The following is a 20,341-nucleotide window of genomic DNA, read 5'->3' as shown; positions in this document are numbered from 1 at the left end:
ATGTTGGCTGATAATTGAACTTGGACATGTCGCTACACCAAATGCAGTATTGGTGATTGCTAGAATAGCGAACTTGCATCTCCGAAGGAACAAGTTACAGTCCTAGGAATGGGTTGAGCTGGTAGAAAATTGTGATAACTGTATCAATCCAAGAGATTCTTAGCGCTGCAGTGTATTTTGAGTAGGCCTGTGCTTCTGTTGCTAATGATTCGCAATCTTAGTTTCTCATGCTGGTAATTTTGCGCATGTTCAACAGGCCATTCAGAAGGTGATGCCGGACTTTGTGCCAGAGCCGTCCACATTCCCAAGAAACTACGACTGCAAGCTCTTGCGCAAGCTGAAGAACCAAAAAACACTGGTATGGGGCTCAACATGTGATACGGTCCCTTAGCTTGACATGTTTGGCTTTTAATGCTTGGGGCCACCTTTAGTGCGTTTTAGGCAAATGAAATTTAAAGCTTTCACGCTTTTTGCCGCAGCACAAACCTCATGAGACTCCTGGTGACCTGCCCACCCTGGAGGAACTTCGTCAGTGCGCCCGTGAACAGATGGGCTTGGAGACCGATGGCCAAGTCACCGTGCAGTCAGTGGCGAAGTTGACCAATCCCTCCGAGAAAGTCCTTCAGATGGTCAGCAAATATCTTTGGTTTTATCGGTGCTAGATTACAGTTGGTGTGAAAGCGCTTGACGCTTGGAAGTTTCACTGTAAAGGAATACCGCTGTACCCGTGGTGCACTTAGGAATAGGAAACCATCAGTGCCAACACTCAGCTAAGATTCTTTTGCATGACTGTGAACTTATACCAGATGTTCTAGTGGAAAAGCTAAAGTGACTGTAAAATGCAGAGTAGTTCAAATGTGTTGTTTTTGCAGTGGACATTTATATTACCAATAATTAGCAACATCGATTAATTAGCAACTGGTTAAAAATAGAAAACTCGCAAATTAAACCTTTCAACTAGCAACTACTGGTGATCTTCTGAGGTGTTCAAGCGTGACGCTATACTTTGCTGTTGTTATCAATGCTATTGCTCTTTAGGCAACAGTGGCAAACTTCTTTACGGCCAATGTTGTTGTACAGAGTCTTGACACTACGCGATGTTTCTCAACAACTTTCTGATCGTCATTTTCTTGTACGTGAGAAATGTATGGCATAGTTTATACAACTGAAAATCTGCGTCAGTAGGTCCTCCTTTATAAAGTAAAGCCCCTTTAATACGTTTCTCACGGCACCTTGTAATAAGTACGCAGTAGCCACAAAGCGTATGACATGAACATGCAGTTAAAATTGGCAAAACGTGCTGCCAAATAATGACACAGATGCATTGCACACAGCTCTACCTCAGAACTTATTCATCAGTTTAAGGCTTAAAGAAGTCCTTGATGGAATTCTAGTGTTTCTTTCATACATCTGCCAGAAGCAGACTCTTTTGGAGCACTTAGATGGCCTTGTGCAGGGGTGTAACGGCTGCGCCAATTTGATACAATCCCTTACTTTTGCGCCAAGCTGAGCCAAAACCATGCAATTTGTTGAAATTGCGCCACACTGCACCAAAATGCCTGACTAGACTCAAAATTTTCTCAGTTGCGCTAATTTTAGCAAAAATGGAGGCCGCATCGGCCACCTGCAGTTCGAACACCATCATCCAATCCAATCCAGACGTGCATACCCTAACCCTAACCCCACCGCAAGAAAAAAAAAAGACGGTGATTCTAAAATTTCCTGGCCTTGTTCTATCATGTACAGAACGCCTTTTGAGTTAATTTCGCCGCAGTACACCGGTGTCTTGCGGAAAAGCATACTAAAGTTTAGAAGGGGTTTTAGTACTAGCAGTCACGGGGCACAACACATTTTGTTCCTTAATTGCTCATGCGTGCTTGCGCTGTTTAATTACGAGTACTAGTATGATCGCTGACGCCTAAAAGAATTACTGGCAATCATTCAGAGCTGCATATGACGTTTCTGCAGCCCTGAGAAGCAATAAAGAAAAACATACGCCAGTTTTCTTTTTTTGTCACGCCCACTCTCCTGCATTAGAATCTCCCGAATTTTGAGGTCGCCAGGTCCACCTTAGCATTTTCAGCGCCTGTCAAATGATTTGACAGACGCTGCAAATGCTAATGTGGACTTCGTCATTGTTTGCACTGTGGGGTGGTTCAACACACTGCTTTTATTGAAATAGCAGTACTCACGTGCACTTTGCATGTATTAGCTATGTTGAATGGTTTGTACATACTTTTTATTTATTTATTTTTTTCAAAAAGTAAGCCGTCTTTGTTTTACTGCTCCAAACTTGGGATTTCATGCTAAAAAATGGAGTGTTTTCCTGCACCAAATTTGGGTTTTTGTGCTCCAAAAGCAACATTTTGCTGCTCCAAAAATTGTTCCAAATCCTATTTCGGCTGTTGCACCCCTGCTTGTGGTAGTGACACTTTGTAAGAACGTGTGAAAAGGAGATTTTAATATGTAGATGTCTTTAGACTATTTGCTGGGACAGGTCGCCAGAAACGTTATGAAGAGGAAGATATGTAAGCATTGTTCTACTCTAGCACTATTCGCGGGATCGAATCCCGGCTACCGCGACCGCGTTTTCGATGGAGGCGAAAATGCTTGAGGCCTGTGTACTTAGATTTAGGCGCATGTTAAAAAACCACAGGTGGTCGAAATGTCCGGAGCCCTCCACTACGCTGTCCCTCATAATCATATCGTGGTTTTGGGACATTAACCCAACACCACTACTACTGTTCTTTGGTATTTCCACATGTCTGCCTAAGTCTGCTACATCACTTTGCTTAGTTGTAAAGTTTTTGGCGGCCTTTGTTATGTTTTTGTGGTGGGAACATGGTTACTGGGCAGCACATTTTTGAGAGACTTCTGTGGTGTTCTCTCTTCCCAACAGAGGAAACAGGTTCAGGAACTGGAAGCATCGTGGAAAGTGAAGCTTAAGGATGCCTTTGTGAAAAATACCAGGTCACTTCTTAGCCATTCGTACAGTAAGTGTCATTTCATTGCAGCAAGCTGCCTTCTACCTTGTGACTGATCAGTCTTATCCTTTTTCAAGCCCTCAGAGATACTGGAACTGGTATATAAAAAGAGGAATTTGTCATACACCATGCTTACAGTAGAAAAAATGAATTGCAGCTGTATATGAAGTTTGTTGACAAACAGTAGCACTTGTGTCATTTTGGGTTTTTTAGCTTTCTTGCACTGCATTCATTTACATTAGTAGCTGTAGCTGTGCTGCGTTAGTAAAATGTTAACACTTTACTTATGGCACTGGCGCTAAAATTGCCACTTAAATCTCGTCAAATGCCTTTATGACGCCACGTGTTTCTGCCTCACAACCGCAGTCATTAAATAGCTGCCTCTAAGCATTTAAGTTATACTTTGTTGTCCAAATTATTTGCTTTTGAGGTGTCTGAACTTTGTCTGCATTTGTGATTTCCAGTGAATCGTGGGATGTCCTTGTATCCTTATCTGTGCGTCTTGGAGCCTGATGCCTACGTGAACATAATGCTGCAGGTGAACCTTTGCTTCTACAATACATGCTTTCTGTTAAACCAGTGTGTAGCACTGGTCCACTTCCGATTAGTCCATTTGAATGCATGTAATGCGCAAATGCTGTGGTTAGACAACCGCTGAACCAATCTTGACAGAATTTGTTGGCATTTAACTTTGACTTGGTCAGGTTGGTACATGCTTAGTGGGGAAACACAGTGGAAAAAAACGAGGACGAAGGAAACATGGTGCACTGGACGAGCGCTGTTTATAGACGTTGCATGCATCTTTGTTGGCAGCGCCATAGTCAAACGTGCATAACTTAATCCTGCATTAACTTGCATCCAAAGTGACAATTTTTGAAAAGTAAATACGCACAAATTTACGTAAAAAAAGTTCTGGAAGGTGACTAGTGTCATTTCATGCGGAATGCGATGTGTCAGCAGTTGAAATCCAGTGTAGTTTGCAACTTTACTGTAAAGGTTAAGTTCCTGGGTGCGTTAAAGTTGCCTTACTTTAAAAATATTTATATATGCATTTTCAGGAGGTACGAGCACTGGCCATGTCTTCCGAGACTTTCAGTCCATCCTTGCTCATATTACATCACGGTGTTGGAGTCAAGGTGATGACGCGGTACATGACCGCCGTGAAGGAGCGCAATGGAATTGCATCCAAGGTCGGTTCGTTTTAGGTGCTACTGCAGCTTCTACTTGAAATGTGCTCCCTTGTTTAGAGAGGCTGTCAAGCCAAATTTTTAAAATCGGTTCTTGCTTTGTGTAGATCAAGCAACGCAGCACTTTTCCACTATTTATGTTCAGCTTGGCATCATTTACGAGATACTATAGTGATGTGCATCTAAGGGTTAGAACACAAAATGTTTGTATGCTCATATTTGGGTTTATGCTAAAAGAGCCATGCTGGCTGGTTAAAAACTGATCTTGGGCTGCCTACTGCCGCACCCCTCATAGTCTGTGTGCTGCTTTGGGACGTTAGATTTTTTAATTTAAAATTTTCGTAACCCTCGATTCCTTAGACATTTGCGGAGCCCTTTGCAAACCTTAAAATTGGTTGGCAGCAAACAAATATTTGTGTATTGGCAATTCAGAAACGTTCAATTATTGAATCAAACATAAATAACAAGGCAAGCGCTGTTCAGTTCGTGCTCCAAAGTTAGAATAATTATACATGTAGTACGGTCTACTCTTGAAAAGAAAACAGCCTTACTGGTAATAAAGCTGTATGCAAAGCGAAACGTTGGTTTTGTCAAGAGAAAAAAGAATTGCTGATGGGGATGCATGGGGCTGATTTTTATTCGCCAGAAAGCAATCCCAGAAAGCAGAAAGCAGTCTTTGTGCCATCGGTAGTGGAATACGAATTGGGTGTTCCCTTTAACAGTGGACTGTAGTGTGCATCCCTTCCCTGGTATAGTTCTTTTCATGGTGCGTCGTCATAAGTCGACTAGGCACAATGTAGGTTATATATATATATATATTTTTTTTTTCACAGGTTAGCGCGCTGTACGACAAGTATCTCGAGTACTGCCTCGAGCCTGAGTTGTGGAGTACGTACACGGCGCGCGAATGTTGGCAGAGGCTCAACACCGAGAACTGCGAGGGACCTTCTCTGGTAAGGCTTCTGTGAAGCAGTTATTAATATGCATGTTGTAACTGGTTATACCAACTTGTAGCCTCAGATATCAGTCAGACAGGCATACTTGGTGTCACTTCAAGTGAGTGCACTACATCGCTGAGCTCATTTGCAGGGTGTCAAATGAAAAGGTTTAAGTGACGATTTTTGGGCGCAGGTATATAGTCTTGACGGCAGTGCTTTGTGAATATCAATTATGAATATAAAGTTAGTACATGGTAGAAGCTAATTTCAAGACCACTTTTTTTGTTCATGATTTTCAAATATTATAACAAGTGCACCTATGTCTGTATATTTTTCAATATGCTGTTTCTTTATGAAGAACTTAATAAATCTTGACTTGAAAACTGCCATTTTTTCCTTGCCTGCATTGTATGCGATGCTGTCTCACCTTGTATTGGCTTTAAGCAAGCGGACATGTTAATGAGGTTTTGGCATTTATATACTTTATTTCAAAGGTTCCTGTGAGCAGGTAAATGATTTTTCAATAAAATGTTATTCATTAAAAAAAAAACACTGAGAGGTCATGTGTCACATCAAGGCTGGCAGTTTCAGAGATCGTCGTCATCAATCCCAAAGCACACTTTGTTTCGCTGTCTAGGAGCATGTTGCCAAAACAACTCTATGCTAGGGAAAGTGCACTCACTTAAGCAACACTAAATTTGACCGCTCGACTGGGCTGTCACTTGCAGCCTCGCCAACTTTTCTAATTTTTTCGTAAAATGTCAGATTCTTATATCTTGTTTCCGACTCTCGTATGTATTGGCAAACTTTTGGTGCTGCCAATTATAAATGTATGTATAGTGCTCATGGATTGAAACGTGACATCAAAACTTTTAGTATAGCGACTGGAATGCACAATTGCTCGAGATTACTATGCCACGCTGCTACAAATCTTGCTGCCAAAGGTAATGTTGGCTCTGATGTTAGCGTTTGAGCTGATATTAAGCTGACACAAACTTGAAGATGGCAGAAACGAAAGTACATGCATTACATAGCCCTAAATTGTCGTGGTTCAGTCCATGAGCAGTTTACCTGCACTTCATTGAGATCAACTTATAGAACCGATGCATAGGAGTATTGAAGTATGTCTTGGCCACGCTTGCACGAGGCCTTAGGCAGGAGTGGGAACAGGTTTACGATATTTCATGTATGAATTTCATAGACGCTTCTGTTTGAGCTGCTAATTGTCGCTTCTGTTTGAGCTGCTAATTGTCATTCCTGCGACTGTACGGGATGAAGTGCAATGTTGAGTGCAGCATGCCTAGAGAGCAATGCCTGCAAGCCTACTACAGTCAACACCTTGATTGATTGAATTGTCTTTGGTGTTCACACCAAACAAACCTCAGTATTCTTTTGGCTTTTGCAGTGGTATTCTAGAAATTTTAGGGTTGGTATGCCTGCATTTGTTGTGAATGACAGTGTTGTCATGTGCAAATTATTTTCTTTTTCTTTTCCTTGAAGGATGTTGAAATATCTCACTGGCCATTCCACGCTGCAGTTGGGGTAAGCAGGCATTGAGAATGCTATTGCTATATATTCATTATTAAAAAATAATGTACTTTTTAGTACAACAAAGATTTGGGCAAGTTGGTTGGGATTCATCTTGAATACAGGGTAGCAGCACAAGGATGAGGAAAGAAACAACAGGACATTGTTTGTTTGGCTCTACTTTGCGTGTACTTTGTTTGTCTTTTTTCTTTTTTTATTATTTAAAATTTCAGAGTTTATTGGCGTTGCTATGCCAACAGCGTAACGATTTTTCACACTTGTTTTAACCCGTAGCCATAGTGATTAGCGTAGGGTCAGGATTATATTACAAATTTAGTATCTGGTACAAAAGAAAATCTCATATCTTAACTAAAAGAAACTCCAGCATGCATTTGTAAATGCAAACGCTCATCAAGGCAGAACCACAGCCGAACCACACTAACATGAGTGTGCTTAAAAAATGAAAATTATATTAACAACAAATGACAACTTTATTCTAAGCTTTAGATTGTCAAGTAAGGAGCTTCATCTAAGAGCAGTGGTAAATCCTAATGCTTTGTATATCTTTCAAACAAGGCAGATCGAAACGCATACCTGATGCTAATCTTGTAGGGCAAGTAAACTGAAGTGTAGCTGACTGTCACGCATCATTACTTGAATAACACTTGCCCATAGTAATATCTTTTGGTGTCGCATCCAACATGGGTCTCCTGTTTCCAGCATTATGAAGTAGCGTGATGTGTCCACGTGGTTTTTGAATGATTTAGAAAGGGCTTGTTATGAACTCTGATTTGAAAGGCTCGAAGGCTCGTATATTGAGTGCTCAAGTGTGCTTAAATTACAACGATAGTTAGAAAGATTTCAGATCACTAATGTGCATAGTCATATAGATTTTTTTGTTTCGTTATATTCATACCAAGAAACTTCTTGATATGTTCAGTAACCTATCACCAATTTGTGCATTCCATTTGAATCTAAATTTTATTAATGTGTTAACTTTGGCAGAAAATGGTACTTGACACATCTTTGGGGAAAACTTCCAGTGTATAGCAGGCAGGAGTGGCTGAAATGCATGGCACTCAGAGGGTTGGAAACAGTTTCACACAATTATGCATAATCTCCATTTCCATTGGAACTTGGATATGTGCATTACGTTACGCATGAATTGTGGTTCCATGTTGTTAAGGGTATGATTGATAACCTCGAGCTCAGTGCTTTTGCATACTTTTATAAGCTCGTTTTTCCTGTTCTTCTCAGATTGGACGCTTCCTGTACGACATAATCTTTCACGAAGTCAAGATCGACATCAACGCCATGCGGCCTTCCTCAACAAAGTGAGACACCCACCACGTTGTGAACTGAGTTTGAAGTTGTGCGTTTGACCCTGGGCACTTTAGCCACCTTCCTTGGGGCTGAAATGCAATAACACTGGTCCGATACTTGGTTGTGTGGTGCTTGTTTGAAAACCCCAAATGGTCGTTATTAATCCATAGTCCCCCACCATGACATGCCTCATTATCGTTCGTAGTTTTGGTGTGGAGTACTTAGTGGATCCTCACATTTATTTTGTATAGTATACTCGAGGCCCTTTTAGTTATGTATCTGTAGCCCCTGTAATCTTTGTAATGTAATGTAATTGTTGCAATGTAGCCCCTGTAATGAGTTGTATCACGATCATTTTTAAATTACAATGCATTGGTAATTGATGACCCTCAGTATTACTAATCACCATCAGTACATCTTATATTGTAGAGATAATGACACGCGTATAGATTATACAAAGCGTGAAAACAATAATGCCGACTAATCCGATGAACAGACACACGTGCAAGATAGCAGCTGGATTGGTCGGGGTTGAAACCAGTTCCGTAAATGCATGCTTTAAATAGCATTCTGTGTAATTAGCGCTCATTTTGCCTAACAACATTGTGCATTAGAATAACTGGTGAAATAAGTTATTTAGTGCTTACAGTAATTCGAAGCGATGAGATATTGAACAAAGCATTTCACTTTAGCACAGATTTTGACAAGCAAACTTCTTTTTGTGGCACAATACCTTGTCGAAATTTTGGCTGCAGTAACATTTGTTATTTGCCGGCCTATCATCACTCCAAGCCTGCGTGGTCCCTTGAACTTTTGGATTTTTGTTGTTGTTTGGTCCCCTAAAGGTTGTTTCCTGAAGTGAGGGGGCCGATGTGTACTCTCATATGATCAATCACCCATCTTTGGGCTCGTGTTCATCATTTTCTAATTGTTCTTATCATAGGGCAATGGTGCCTGCATTCTACAACATCTACAGGACCGTTGGAGTGAGAACGAAAGAGGAGATAAAGGTTTGGCCTTTTTGAAAAAATATTTAAACGCGCTTGGGATAGTTAACGTACGTCACCTAAACTTAACCTATACTTGACCTAAAGAAGGTGAAAAGGCTACAAAATGATTTGTCCCCCCAAAACTGAGGCATGTGAAATTTGAAAATAAAAGCCCATATGATACACAGACGCAATTTTACATAGGCTTAATGATATGTGGAATTTCACTTGAAACTTAAAAATGAAAGTTATGCTTGATAGGCGTGCTGCATCGCCATAGTATGAGTGTGATAAAATATCGCAACTGTTTGATGATTAGCTGTGTGGTCACCTAAAGTGTATTAAAACGTGGCCTACAGCAATGACAAAAGTCCTTTGATATAGTGCGGTAAGAGTTACTGCCTGTTTTCTTATGTTCTTTGTATACGCAGCCTCATCCACTGCTGTCCAAACTGTATCGCGAAGCATCCCTCGAGGAACTTGCTTTTGACATTGGCCTGGTGCCCATGGTGTCTCCACCACTTCCCTGGTCCGACGTCAACAGTGGAATCTTCTTGCTTACACAGTGTGAGTTTTTTTTCGACTCTGTCACAAAACCTCGCAACCGCCGCAGTGACTGTCACGCCAAGCTGCACGTGCGCAGTAGCAACCGCCACGCATGCACGGTAACTAAGAGTGAGCGTAGTGGCGCGCTCACTCAGTAGTTACCATGGTGGCCCGACCGAGGATAGTTTGTTCTGCCGAAGAAGAGGCCACGCTTCGCGAAGTAAGGCTTGCTGCTAAGCAGGAGAGGCAGTGGCAACGCCGACCCTGCATATGCAGCCAGGATGGTCGAAGACAAGAGTTTGTAATCATAGGCGCCTATCAGCTGCGCTATCTCTCTTTAGCATTCCAGTGCAAGCTATGCTAATTTTTTTTTCTCCTTGACCAGTTGTATGCAATTTCTGAGTTAACTGTAATGCAGAACAATAGAACAATAGAAAAGAATGCACCAACTTACCATTTCTGTTTTGGGGTATGTATGTTTTCTTTAAAAACTCAATTCTATCCTGTTCTTCTTTTAATTTTTTTTGCTTTTGCCGGTGGTGGTATGTGGACTTAGTTGGGACATCTTTCTTTCTTGTTTTTTTTTTCTGCTGTCACTTGTGTTAGCATTATCATAAACCCCCTTCTAAAGGTGTGTTCGCTTGGAATACTTGGCCACATCATTTGATTCCTTGGAAAAGAAGCTTTGTCGTTGAAGAAAGATTTCTCATGACCATGATAAAAGCCATGCACTGTGTCTCCCTAGAGATCTGCGATACTCACGGCAACAAAGGACGCATCATACAGTAGTGAAAGCGTACAAAAAGGGCATTTAATACAAGCTAGCTCAAATATACATAGCACAAGCAATAGTTTTCTACGGAAGTGACAAAATTTGCTCATCACACCAGACTGCTGTGTGACTGATCGCCCGTGCCCGACACCCATGCCAAGTATAATTTGCAAATGTAGTCTTGCGCATGAAGGCATGTTTGAGATGTCAGGCATTCCCACAAAGAGATTAACGAGGAATGAGTAACCAGTCAAGAATGGATTTACTGATCGATATCTCAAAGTCTAGGTTTGTAGAGTAAGCAGATGCTGCAGATGACATCCTTCCCTCTTTATCTGGCTTCCTCCAGCATGTGGACTTTTTTGTGGAACTTGTTCGCTCACTGCAATGTTAGAGCAGAATCCGGGGAACCCCAACCCACTGTGGTAGGTCCAGCAGGTAACGTGTGCACATTACTAAGCTCAAGGAAACTGGCTCAATTTCTTACTACTCTTGTTGTTGATGCAGGGGCAATATGCAAGAACACCCAGGTATCTAAGGTGCACGTTAAAGGACCCCAGGTGGTCGATATTGATCTCAAGTCCCTCACTATGGCGTGCCTTATAGCCATACAGTGGTTTTGGCGGGTAAAACCCTAGAAATTAATCTTAGTGTAACCGTATGCGATGTCTTATAGCACCCCTGGTGAGACTTCCGGAGACGGCCCAGCAACAGAAACTGATGCTCGAGGAGACCCCTGTGCAACAGATGTACCCGAGCTTCGACTCCCTCAACATCCTTGGCCTCTGTCCCTGGAGGATCAACAAACCGGTGTGTTGCAACATTCGAAGCTTGTTTTTAAACGAAGTTGTATTTGTCATGGAAAGTGCTGTGTTATGTCCGACATTCGTTTAATGAAGTGCGTGTGCTGCTGTCACAATAAAAGAAGAAAACGAAAAAAAAAGAAACAAAGAGAAACGCATGCAGAGTGTAATTTAAGTCCAAGCAACCTGTATATCAAAAACGAGTAAAGTTGTATATGAGGTGGGGATATCTTACCTACATTGCTATCTCTTAGACATTCTTATCTCGTATAATTTGTTATTATATATTTGTTATAATATCCATACTAATTGTCTTATTTTCAGCTGTGTAGTGGTTTATAAACACAACTACTGATAGTTCTTGATACTGACTGTTCTGGATGCTGACTGATACTGGATGTTCTTATTCAGTTGCATGTGATTTCTTATGTATGGTGTAGCTAAGTTTATGTTGTTTTTTCTGCATTGTTGTGCACAAGCTTTTCTGCTGGCTGCAGCAATGTACACGCTTGTATTTGTTAATTATCCTTCTGTTTATAATCACTCTATGCAGGTGCTTGATCTGGTAATTGAGGTGTTTCTCAACAAAGGCAGTGCTGAACTGGACATCCCTATCCCCCCATCAGAGCACCCAGCCCCACCTAAGTTCGAACCGTAAGTGATGGAGGAGGGTGATGCTGATTTGGCCTGTATAAGCATTACATCATTGCATTTCAAACTGGAAGAAGTGGAATCGTGGGTCCTAATTTGTCAAAAGCTCCTGAAATTCTTCATCCGTCATATAGTGCGCGCACATGGCACGCTGATTTGCAGTGGCTGTGCTGCTGAGGCACTGGGAAAGAGACTCAAATCAACATGGATGTAGAAACATGCGCTCCATCTGTTGTCAAACGTTTTACTACAAGTTATACACTCAAACCTCATTACAACGAAGTTACCGTGTTTACTCAATTGTAACGCGACCCTATTGTAACGCGAGGGGTGACTTTTTATTGCGTCCAGCAGAAAAAAATAGAATTACGGTATTCGATTGTAACGCGAAAGTAGCAAAAATCTGGAAAAAAAAAAAGCTCGCGTTACATTCGAGTAAATACGGTACATCTTACATGAAAATAACTTCTTTATATCCGAAAATTCGTTATAAACATATATCCCTAACACTGTATGTGTTGCAAGACTATTTTTCATTTACATCGTTACAACCGATATTTCGTTATATCCATGTTCGTTATATCGAGGTTTCAGTGTATTTTCTTATTTGTTCTCTCCATGGATAGCGGGACATGCGCGCATTATTTTGTTGTACAGGAGTTGTCTTGCAAGTGGCACAGAGTGATTTAAAGAGGCAGAATGATTATACTCAGGATTGGCAGTGCTTGCGCACGTGGGGTTGCCCGAGTTATATCAGGATTGGCAGTGAAGGGGTTAAGACATCGACGCATTTGTTCCTGTCTTTTCAGTGGCATGAGCAAAGCAGACAAGGTCAAGATCACTCGGGAACGCTTGTTCAACAAGCGGAGACGCGCCGAAATGTACAGTCTGTGGTGCGACGCTCTCTACAAGCTTTCCATCGCCAACCATGTAAGTTGACTGCGCTCGTTGAGTTTGTCATTTTCAGCGTCTTTATAAAGGGACGCCGAGGACATTGGATTGGTTTTGAAAGTTCTTGCAACACATGTTTTATGGTAAGAGATGTCTCATGTATTGCTGTAGATTTAGTATTTGATTTTACATTTGGTGCTCCTTTGAAATTTTCTCTGATGGCGCTTGTGCAAAAATGTAGTATCTAGTTTCTTGCATGTTCTGTAGAGGGCCAGTGTTCACTCTCCTTCACTGATATTTCATTATCCCTTGATATTTTATGAGAAATTGAAAAATGGGTCATGTGTTAGTAAGGTTACCACTAGGGGTGTGCGAATATTCGAAACTTCGAATATTTTTCGAATAGTGTTTGCTATTCGATTAGATTCGCACTGGAATTTCACTATTCGAACTATTCGAACTTCCCAAGAACAAATACAGTCAACATTCGATTGATTGTGACCCCTTCAGATTTTTAATATGCTTCACCTCATTACACTCTCGTATTGCGGCAAAGCTGCCTTTCAAGCTCTGTTACGGTCGAACATTGCCAAGAGACAGTCAACGTCCGATCAAAAGTGGTCCCTAGATTTTCAATATGCTTCACCTCATCACACTCCGGTATTGCGGCAAAGCTGCCTTTCAAGCTCCGTTACGATCGAACTTAGCCAAGACACAGTCAACGTCCGATTGGAAGTGGTACCTAGATTTTCAATATGCTTCACCCCATCACACCCCCGTATTGCGGCAAAGCTGCTTTTCAAGATTTGCTACGGTCGCAGATGTATTAACTCAAGAAAATGCTGGTTGCAACATGGAGATGAAAGATGTGGCAGAGTTGGGGGCTCATTAATGCTGTTCTGGGCCTGAAATTTCGGCAGAAAGTCCGAAAAATCGGACGCCGAAGTTTTTTAGCATCCACAATTTCAGATGTTCTTATATATCGACGTCTACGAGGCAGATTTGGAACACCGGACTTGAAGGGAGCACGCCTTTGTCTGCCGCATCAGTTGGGCTTCCACAGAAGTTGAAAGAGGAGGAGAGGCTGAGGAAATGGCATCTTTGCCTATCACGTGTAAAGTGTTGTCGGCAACACTTTGGTTGCACCAAATCATGCACACAAATACAATTCAGCCTCTACATTGCCTCATTCTTGATAATACAACTATGAAACACCACCCCGCCAGCGCTTCATCAACCTAGCGAAAAGAAGCACTTTCATGTTGCTATCTCATAAGAATATGCTTAGGAATCCTCTCTAACGTGTTTTTCTGCAATTTCGCTTCGAAGTATTAAAAAAATATGATAGAAATATTCGAGAAATATTCGAAAAATATTCGATTCGATTCGCACTCACACTTTAATATTCGAATTCGCTTCGCACCCAAAATTTTGCTATTCGCACAGCTCTAGTTACCACATTCAGCTTGTTATCCTTTCATTTGCTCAACTTTTCGATGGTCATGTTTCATTTCTCTATTTGTCTACAGACATTTGTTTGATCTCTGTGTAGGGTTTGTAACATACCCTAAGCAGGTGAAAGAATGAATCAACAAGTACTACCTAAGTAAACAAACAAATCACCATGTTGGCTTGGAGGCTTCAGCAAACTGTAATGTTGCAGTACATTTGTTGCTCCCACAATACACTGGTGTGTAGTAAGTATATACATGTATGTGATGAATTATAAAAGTGTTTCTTTTTTTTTTCTGGCCTCATTTCCTTGTGTCATTTGTTAATGGAGTCAAGGGGAATAAGTTGAGCATAGCGACAAATAGGAAGAACTTTGTTCCATAAAGTAAAATCTTTGCTCGTGCATTGCACTCCTCTGTCTTATTGTTTACATTAACCATCAGGGCCGTCAAGCATTGTACCCTCTTCTAATACAGCCTTCTCTTTTTTGCTTTGTATGCAGTTTAGGGACAGGGTGTTCTGGTTTCCACACAACATGGACTTCAGAGGGAGGGTCTACCCATGTCCACCTCATTTCAATCACCTCGGTGAGTTTAAAAATTTTGCGCTGGCACTGCAGTTGCATGCCCTATGTTGCGTCGATGCCTGGGATGGTAGCATAATGCCTGTGACACTTGGTTGCTGTGCTTGAGGTCGAGGGTTTTATTCCCCGCTGGTGCATCATATTCTAACAGAGGGCACAGGCTTCAACAAGTGACATCTTGTGAGTCAAGTGAGGATGTGGGTGTCCTGGACTCAGCTGTGGTCCCTGAAGAATGATACCGACACTGCATAGAACTTAACACCTTATTTGATATAGCATTACTTCTGATGAAGTCAAGCCAGCTCTAGCCTATTAGGCACTCACAGCATGTCCATTGCAGCTTGTATCCGATTTTATATTACAATGAACAGTAGTTTCCTGCAGTAACTATCAAAAGGTGCCCCACAGTCTTAATTTGTTTAGTACTTGACAGCTTTGTTCATTTCTGCATATTCAGCTCAGAAGTGGCACAGGGTAGTGTTTTTGCTGCATAGAAGTCATTTGAATGCAGTGATGTTCTTAAATCTTAAAGAGCTTTTGCTTGGTCTTACTAAATACAGTAGAAGAGCTGTTCTTGGACAGTAGAACCAAAGGCAGCCAAAATATCCTTGGTTTCTAGCTATAGTTGATGACAATCGAAGTGCGCAGTGGCATATACACTGCTTCAGAAATCAAAGAAATTTTGTGTAGATGCACCAGCCAATTCTTTTCTCATTTTCATGATGTCAGAGTCGCGGTGAACTGCTTTCAGTATTGGTGTGTCTCAGGTATTGTTGAAAGGAAATGGTTTGTCACATGCATGTTGTGTCATCCCACTGTCCGTGATTTACATGTGCTATTTCCTTGTCATATACCATACCAACAACACCGAATCCCTCTCGTTCTTGTTAAATATGGTCTGGGCTGTGGGGATATGGAAAGCAAAAGGAATGGCTTCGTGGGCACAGCTTGCAGCTATCACCAACTAGTTTTTGCTTTAACTAAGAATGTTTCTGCTTTTGTCACCTGGAAATAAGAAGCTTGAAAACGAATTGATTATTACACGTAATTCTTCTACAGGCAGTGACGTTGTGAGAGGCATTCTGCTGTTTGCCAGGGGTGAGCCGCTCGGCGAAAAAGGCCTGGACTGGCTGAAAATCCATCTTGTCAACTTGACCGGCCTCAAGAAAAGGTGCTACTTTCCTTTTTTCAACGTTACACTAGAGTGAGCTGAAAATGGTACTAGTTGCGAAGCCAATCTGCGATGCCAGCTTATCTGGGGAGTTTTTATTGCAAGTTTCCAGCTCCATGCTCACGATGTTAAAGCTCACAATTGGAACATTTATTGAACAGTCATGTACCTTTATTGAACCTTCATTGAACAGCATGTGAACAGCTCTGAGTGACTGGCACAATGTGAACCACGGATGCGAGGAAAGCAGCCGTAGTTTATGAGCCCATCGCCATTCTTATGATACCTAGACTATGACTGGGTGTGTGTGTGTGTGTGTGTGTGTGTGTGTGTGTGTGTGTGTGTGTGTGTGTGTGTGTGTGTGTGTGTGAGATGTGACCCTGTGAGAAAAATCTGTGATTCGAACACATAACATGAAATAAACCTGACCAGTGAAAACTGAAACTGAAACTGAAAGGGAAAAAATGGATACCTTACCAATTACCATTATAATATAGTAATGCAGTCAATACCTTGTATGTTTGAACTTCTGTTCACTTGTTTCTTCATTGTATAATTAGGAGCAGTATTCTTATTCTTTGCATAACTATAAGCTGTCTGAACCGTGTAACATATTCTGAAGTTCCCCTTACCAGTGGCCTCTATGGGCCTGCAAGATATTTTCAATGAATAAATTATGTTGCATTACATTCACTATATTAGAGTATGCTGAAAAGAAGACATGTTTGCTTGTCGAAATGTTGGCTCCAGTGACACCCTGTGTTCTAAGGATTTTTCATCACTTCAAGATCCTATCTTTCCCTGAACTCCTACATAATCTGAAAAGTCTAGTCGCTTAACTGCGTTATGTGACCTGGTTGCACAATGTTGCAGTATTTATATTAGTGCAATATTTCATTAAACATAAGGGCAATTATATTTTCACTAGTAACAACAAAAATATAGCTATGAAAGCAACTGCATTTTCGTGTATTGTTACTTCACCCCACCGTGGGTACAATCATGGTAAGCACTGACGCATCACATTTAAAGAAATGTTAAAGGGACGCTAAAGAGCAAAACGATTTTTCTCATATTAGTAAAGTACTTTTTCACGATACCAAAAAGACCACGCTTGCTGTGAGAAGACACTAAGCAAGCGAGAAAACACGCAAAAACAAGATGTGGGTGGCGACGCCACCTTGAAGTTTCCGCACCATTCGCCGTGACGTCGCATGTTTTGATGGCGCCTACTAGGGACTACCTAATCGGTAAAAATGGAGTACATTGTCCTCTGAGGGGGCCATAGACTTAACATACCAAGTTTGGGATAATTTTGTTAAGACAATTGCACCAAGGTCCGATAAATACACTTTGAAATCCATGACATCACGAGGGGAGATTTCGGCACGAAATTTAAAAATGAAACTTTGAACTTGATTTTCTCCTCTATTAATAAGCCTATGATGGTGAACTTAACGACATTAGAGTTCTCAGAACACAATTTATCGATCTAAACCGATTCATAGTTTCTCTTTAGTGTCCCTTTAAGGCTTACAGCCAGTCTGCATTGCATATGAATGTTACATTGCCGTTTCTCCTGCGTTACAGGGAACCCGTGTCTGAGAGGCTGAGATTCGCAAATGAAATGATGCCCGAAATTCTCGACTCAGCCGACAACCCAATGACGGTGAGAACCCTTGTGTGAAATCATTGTTATGTTGCCATATTTAGATTGCTTTTGTACCTGTCATGCCGTTTTTCATTTCCTTCTGTATGACAGTCGTAAATAACATTTAGATTATTCTGCAGTCATAAATACCATGGTATTTTTGATGTGTTGTAGTTGAGAGCCTCAGGATGTTACTATTATAGCACCGCTACTGCTTTTCTTCTTCCACACTTTTGGTGTGCGCCTTTCGCACAGCAAAAGAGATGCTAGACGGTCAAACCGCAGCACATGACGCTACACATAACAAAAAATGAATTAAATCTCAACACTTACGTTGGCAGTTACCGTGTGGTGGCGTTGGCAAGTAAAAAAACCTCATAATTTAATTTTGTTTGAAGCCCGTGTACAAACAAACCTGAGATTTTCCGACACCTCTCGAACATAGGGTCGGCGATGGTGGGCCAAGTCCGACGAGCCTTGGCAGACACTGGCCTGTTGCAAGGAAGTGGCGGCCGCTGTGCGGTCCCCCGATCCGACACGTCACATCTGCTACTTGCCCGTGCATCAAGATGGCTCCTGTAATGGCCTACAGCACTACGCTGCTCTGGGCAGGGATGCCCATGGTGGCTCGCAGGTCAACCTGCAGCCCGCCGACAGACCGCAGGATGTCTACAGCGGTGTGGCAGCGTTGGTGAGTGCGGATTGTCGCAAGAATGCATGTTATGCAAAAAAAAAAGTATATATACCATATTTACACGAAAGCAGGTTGACCTATTTTGTCGAAAGTTGAAATCTGAATTTGGGGGGCCGGCTTATAATAAAACATGAAACTAGTTCTGCCAGTAATGGCTGGAAAAATGACAAGCGTGCACGCTGTGGCGTGGGTACAACATTACCATTCCTTCTCGGCTCTGCTTGTAGCATATAATTATTGCACACTTGTTCTGAAGAAACAAAATGTTTTTTTCTTTTTCAATTATCACCAAGCCGTTCTTCGCCATCTGGAGTGCCGCTGTTGGTTGGAAGTGCAGCTCTTCAATTAACAATTGACACTCATAAGATCTGTGCGTGCCTTTTTTTAGCTGTCGATCATTGATCTAAATAAAATTCTGTTATCGATTGTGCTTGCTGTTTTTCTTTTGTGATGTATGTTTTTCGGACGTCGACCTACATTCAAGCCGACTTACAGTTGTGTAAATATGGTATACATCGCTTTAGATGTTGCTGCTATGCAAGGCTGGTGTGTAACTCAGTTGTGCGTTTCTAGCTACTGTTAATAACACCTTAAGGACACATAAAAAAGAACTCCAGCGATAGGTTAATAAACGTTGTAAGATCAGTTTTCGTGCACATTCTTCAAATGTATATACAATGTACACGAACGACAAGAAAATGCCGTGTTATATTGAGAGATTTGTAAAACTGTGATGAAAAGTATACTCATGATCGTTTGTACAGTATGATTGACGTTGCAGCATAAAAAACACAGAATCGACAGACGCATGAGGTAGCATGCAGTGCTGTAGTGATGTCCCAATTGCTCACGAATTCAAAAGGACTCCAAACATGTCAAAAAGTTCACTGGAGAACTCTATCTTACCTGAATCTTCTGAAAAATTCACTAGTACCAAATTCAAATCAAACTATGAAAGTGACATGTTCTGCACAGGTTGAGCAAGAGAGGCAGAAAGATGCAGCCAATGGTCTATACATTGCCAAGGTGCTTGAAGGACACATCAAAAGAAAGGTGAGAAGTTTTGATACATACAGTCTTTGTCTATTGGGATAGGTAAAGTAACAAACACACAAGGAAAGAAAGCTATTATGATCGTCTGCTGTGTTTATATTTTTGCATTGTCTGCTGTCCTTTATATTAGTCTCTCTGTCTTTGTGAAAGGTGTTCTTTAAGTTTTTTTATGTGGAGTAAGAGTCTTATAGTGTAGTGTAGTGTAGCTTAGGTATAATGGAACTTGTACAGTAGTCTAGTCGACTTCTTCCCATTCCATCTCCTTTTTATTGCGATAGCAATTGTAGGGATGCTCTCGGCTGGTTTTTGCTGTCGGCGTTATGTTTCGTATGTGTATGTTTATGTGTATACATATAAAAGCCACAAAGAAAAACAATTTCAAAGAAATATTTTCTGAAGCGCGCGACGGGGCATTCGAACATGCGACCCCTTGCTACGCAGCATGTCACGTCAGATAATCTGCCGCGTAGCATACGTCCTCCGGCGTACTAATGGCGAGCTATTTATATACACCATTTCCCAGTTACGGTATGCAGAGCTCGGAGGTGCTTCAGCATGTTCACTATCATCTGCGAGATGGTGCAAAGGGCGCGCTGGCCCTGCTCATGTTTCGCAGAAGTTGGGATGTGCATGCGCCTCCAGCCTGTAGTTTGACCTACAGGGCGTGGACGCCCGCTCTAATGTGCTTATCTTGTGAAGGGGGAGCTTTGTATGTCTTGTGCTTTCACCGCAGAGTTTGCGTTGAAGCTGTAGACCGCACGAAGGTCACATCACTCGCTGCAGCGGCCTTGTTTGCGAAAGGACTGAGCTGCTAGCTAGAAGAGCTAAAGTAGGGGCTAGTTGGTTGTGCGTAGTCGACACTTGCAGCACACTGCTCAAACACAAAGAAGTAATAACTGTGACAGTTGTTAGTTTGCGCTCATCCTGTGTATACCTGTGCATTCTTTTCGTGCTTCCTTCTTTGTGTTTGAGCAGTGCGTTGTAAGTTTTGAGTGGCTTGCTGTTCCTCGTGTGACATTCTGATTTGTTGTTATCGCATTCATTGCTTCACCCTTGTGGCGAAACTGTGACTTTTTGTAGAAGGCCAACAGAATAGCTTTTGTGAAAGCATGAACCTGTATTCACT

The 20,341-nt window shown here is 41.6% G+C and overlaps 1 protein-coding gene across 1 annotated transcript in view; it reads left to right on the top strand.

Annotated features, from left to right (window-relative positions):
* Window positions 1-20,341, top strand: part of LOC119389799 (DNA-directed RNA polymerase, mitochondrial) — a 38,505-nt gene that overhangs the window by 5,888 nt on the left and 12,276 nt on the right. Inside the window, exons 8-25 of the mRNA XM_037657180.2 lie at window positions 257-358; window positions 480-629; window positions 2,900-2,993; window positions 3,449-3,522; window positions 4,043-4,174; window positions 5,005-5,124; window positions 6,610-6,651; window positions 7,894-7,970; window positions 8,903-8,969; window positions 9,380-9,515; window positions 10,943-11,076; window positions 11,623-11,723; window positions 12,530-12,650; window positions 14,566-14,650; window positions 15,706-15,817; window positions 17,408-17,486; window positions 17,914-18,159; window positions 19,138-19,215. Of these exons, the coding sequence (XP_037513108.1) occupies window positions 257-358; window positions 480-629; window positions 2,900-2,993; window positions 3,449-3,522; window positions 4,043-4,174; window positions 5,005-5,124; window positions 6,610-6,651; window positions 7,894-7,970; window positions 8,903-8,969; window positions 9,380-9,515; window positions 10,943-11,076; window positions 11,623-11,723; window positions 12,530-12,650; window positions 14,566-14,650; window positions 15,706-15,817; window positions 17,408-17,486; window positions 17,914-18,159; window positions 19,138-19,215 (1,950 nt within the window). The remainder of the gene's footprint in view (window positions 1-256; window positions 359-479; window positions 630-2,899; window positions 2,994-3,448; window positions 3,523-4,042; window positions 4,175-5,004; window positions 5,125-6,609; window positions 6,652-7,893; window positions 7,971-8,902; window positions 8,970-9,379; window positions 9,516-10,942; window positions 11,077-11,622; window positions 11,724-12,529; window positions 12,651-14,565; window positions 14,651-15,705; window positions 15,818-17,407; window positions 17,487-17,913; window positions 18,160-19,137; window positions 19,216-20,341) is intronic.

Source organism: Rhipicephalus sanguineus, chromosome 4 (genome assembly GCF_013339695.2).
Source record: "Rhipicephalus sanguineus isolate Rsan-2018 chromosome 4, BIME_Rsan_1.4, whole genome shotgun sequence".
Taxonomy (NCBI): domain Eukaryota; kingdom Metazoa; phylum Arthropoda; class Arachnida; order Ixodida; family Ixodidae; genus Rhipicephalus; species Rhipicephalus sanguineus.
The sequence above is the reverse complement of the archived record's forward strand: the minus strand, read 5'-3'. Positions and strand labels throughout refer to the sequence as shown.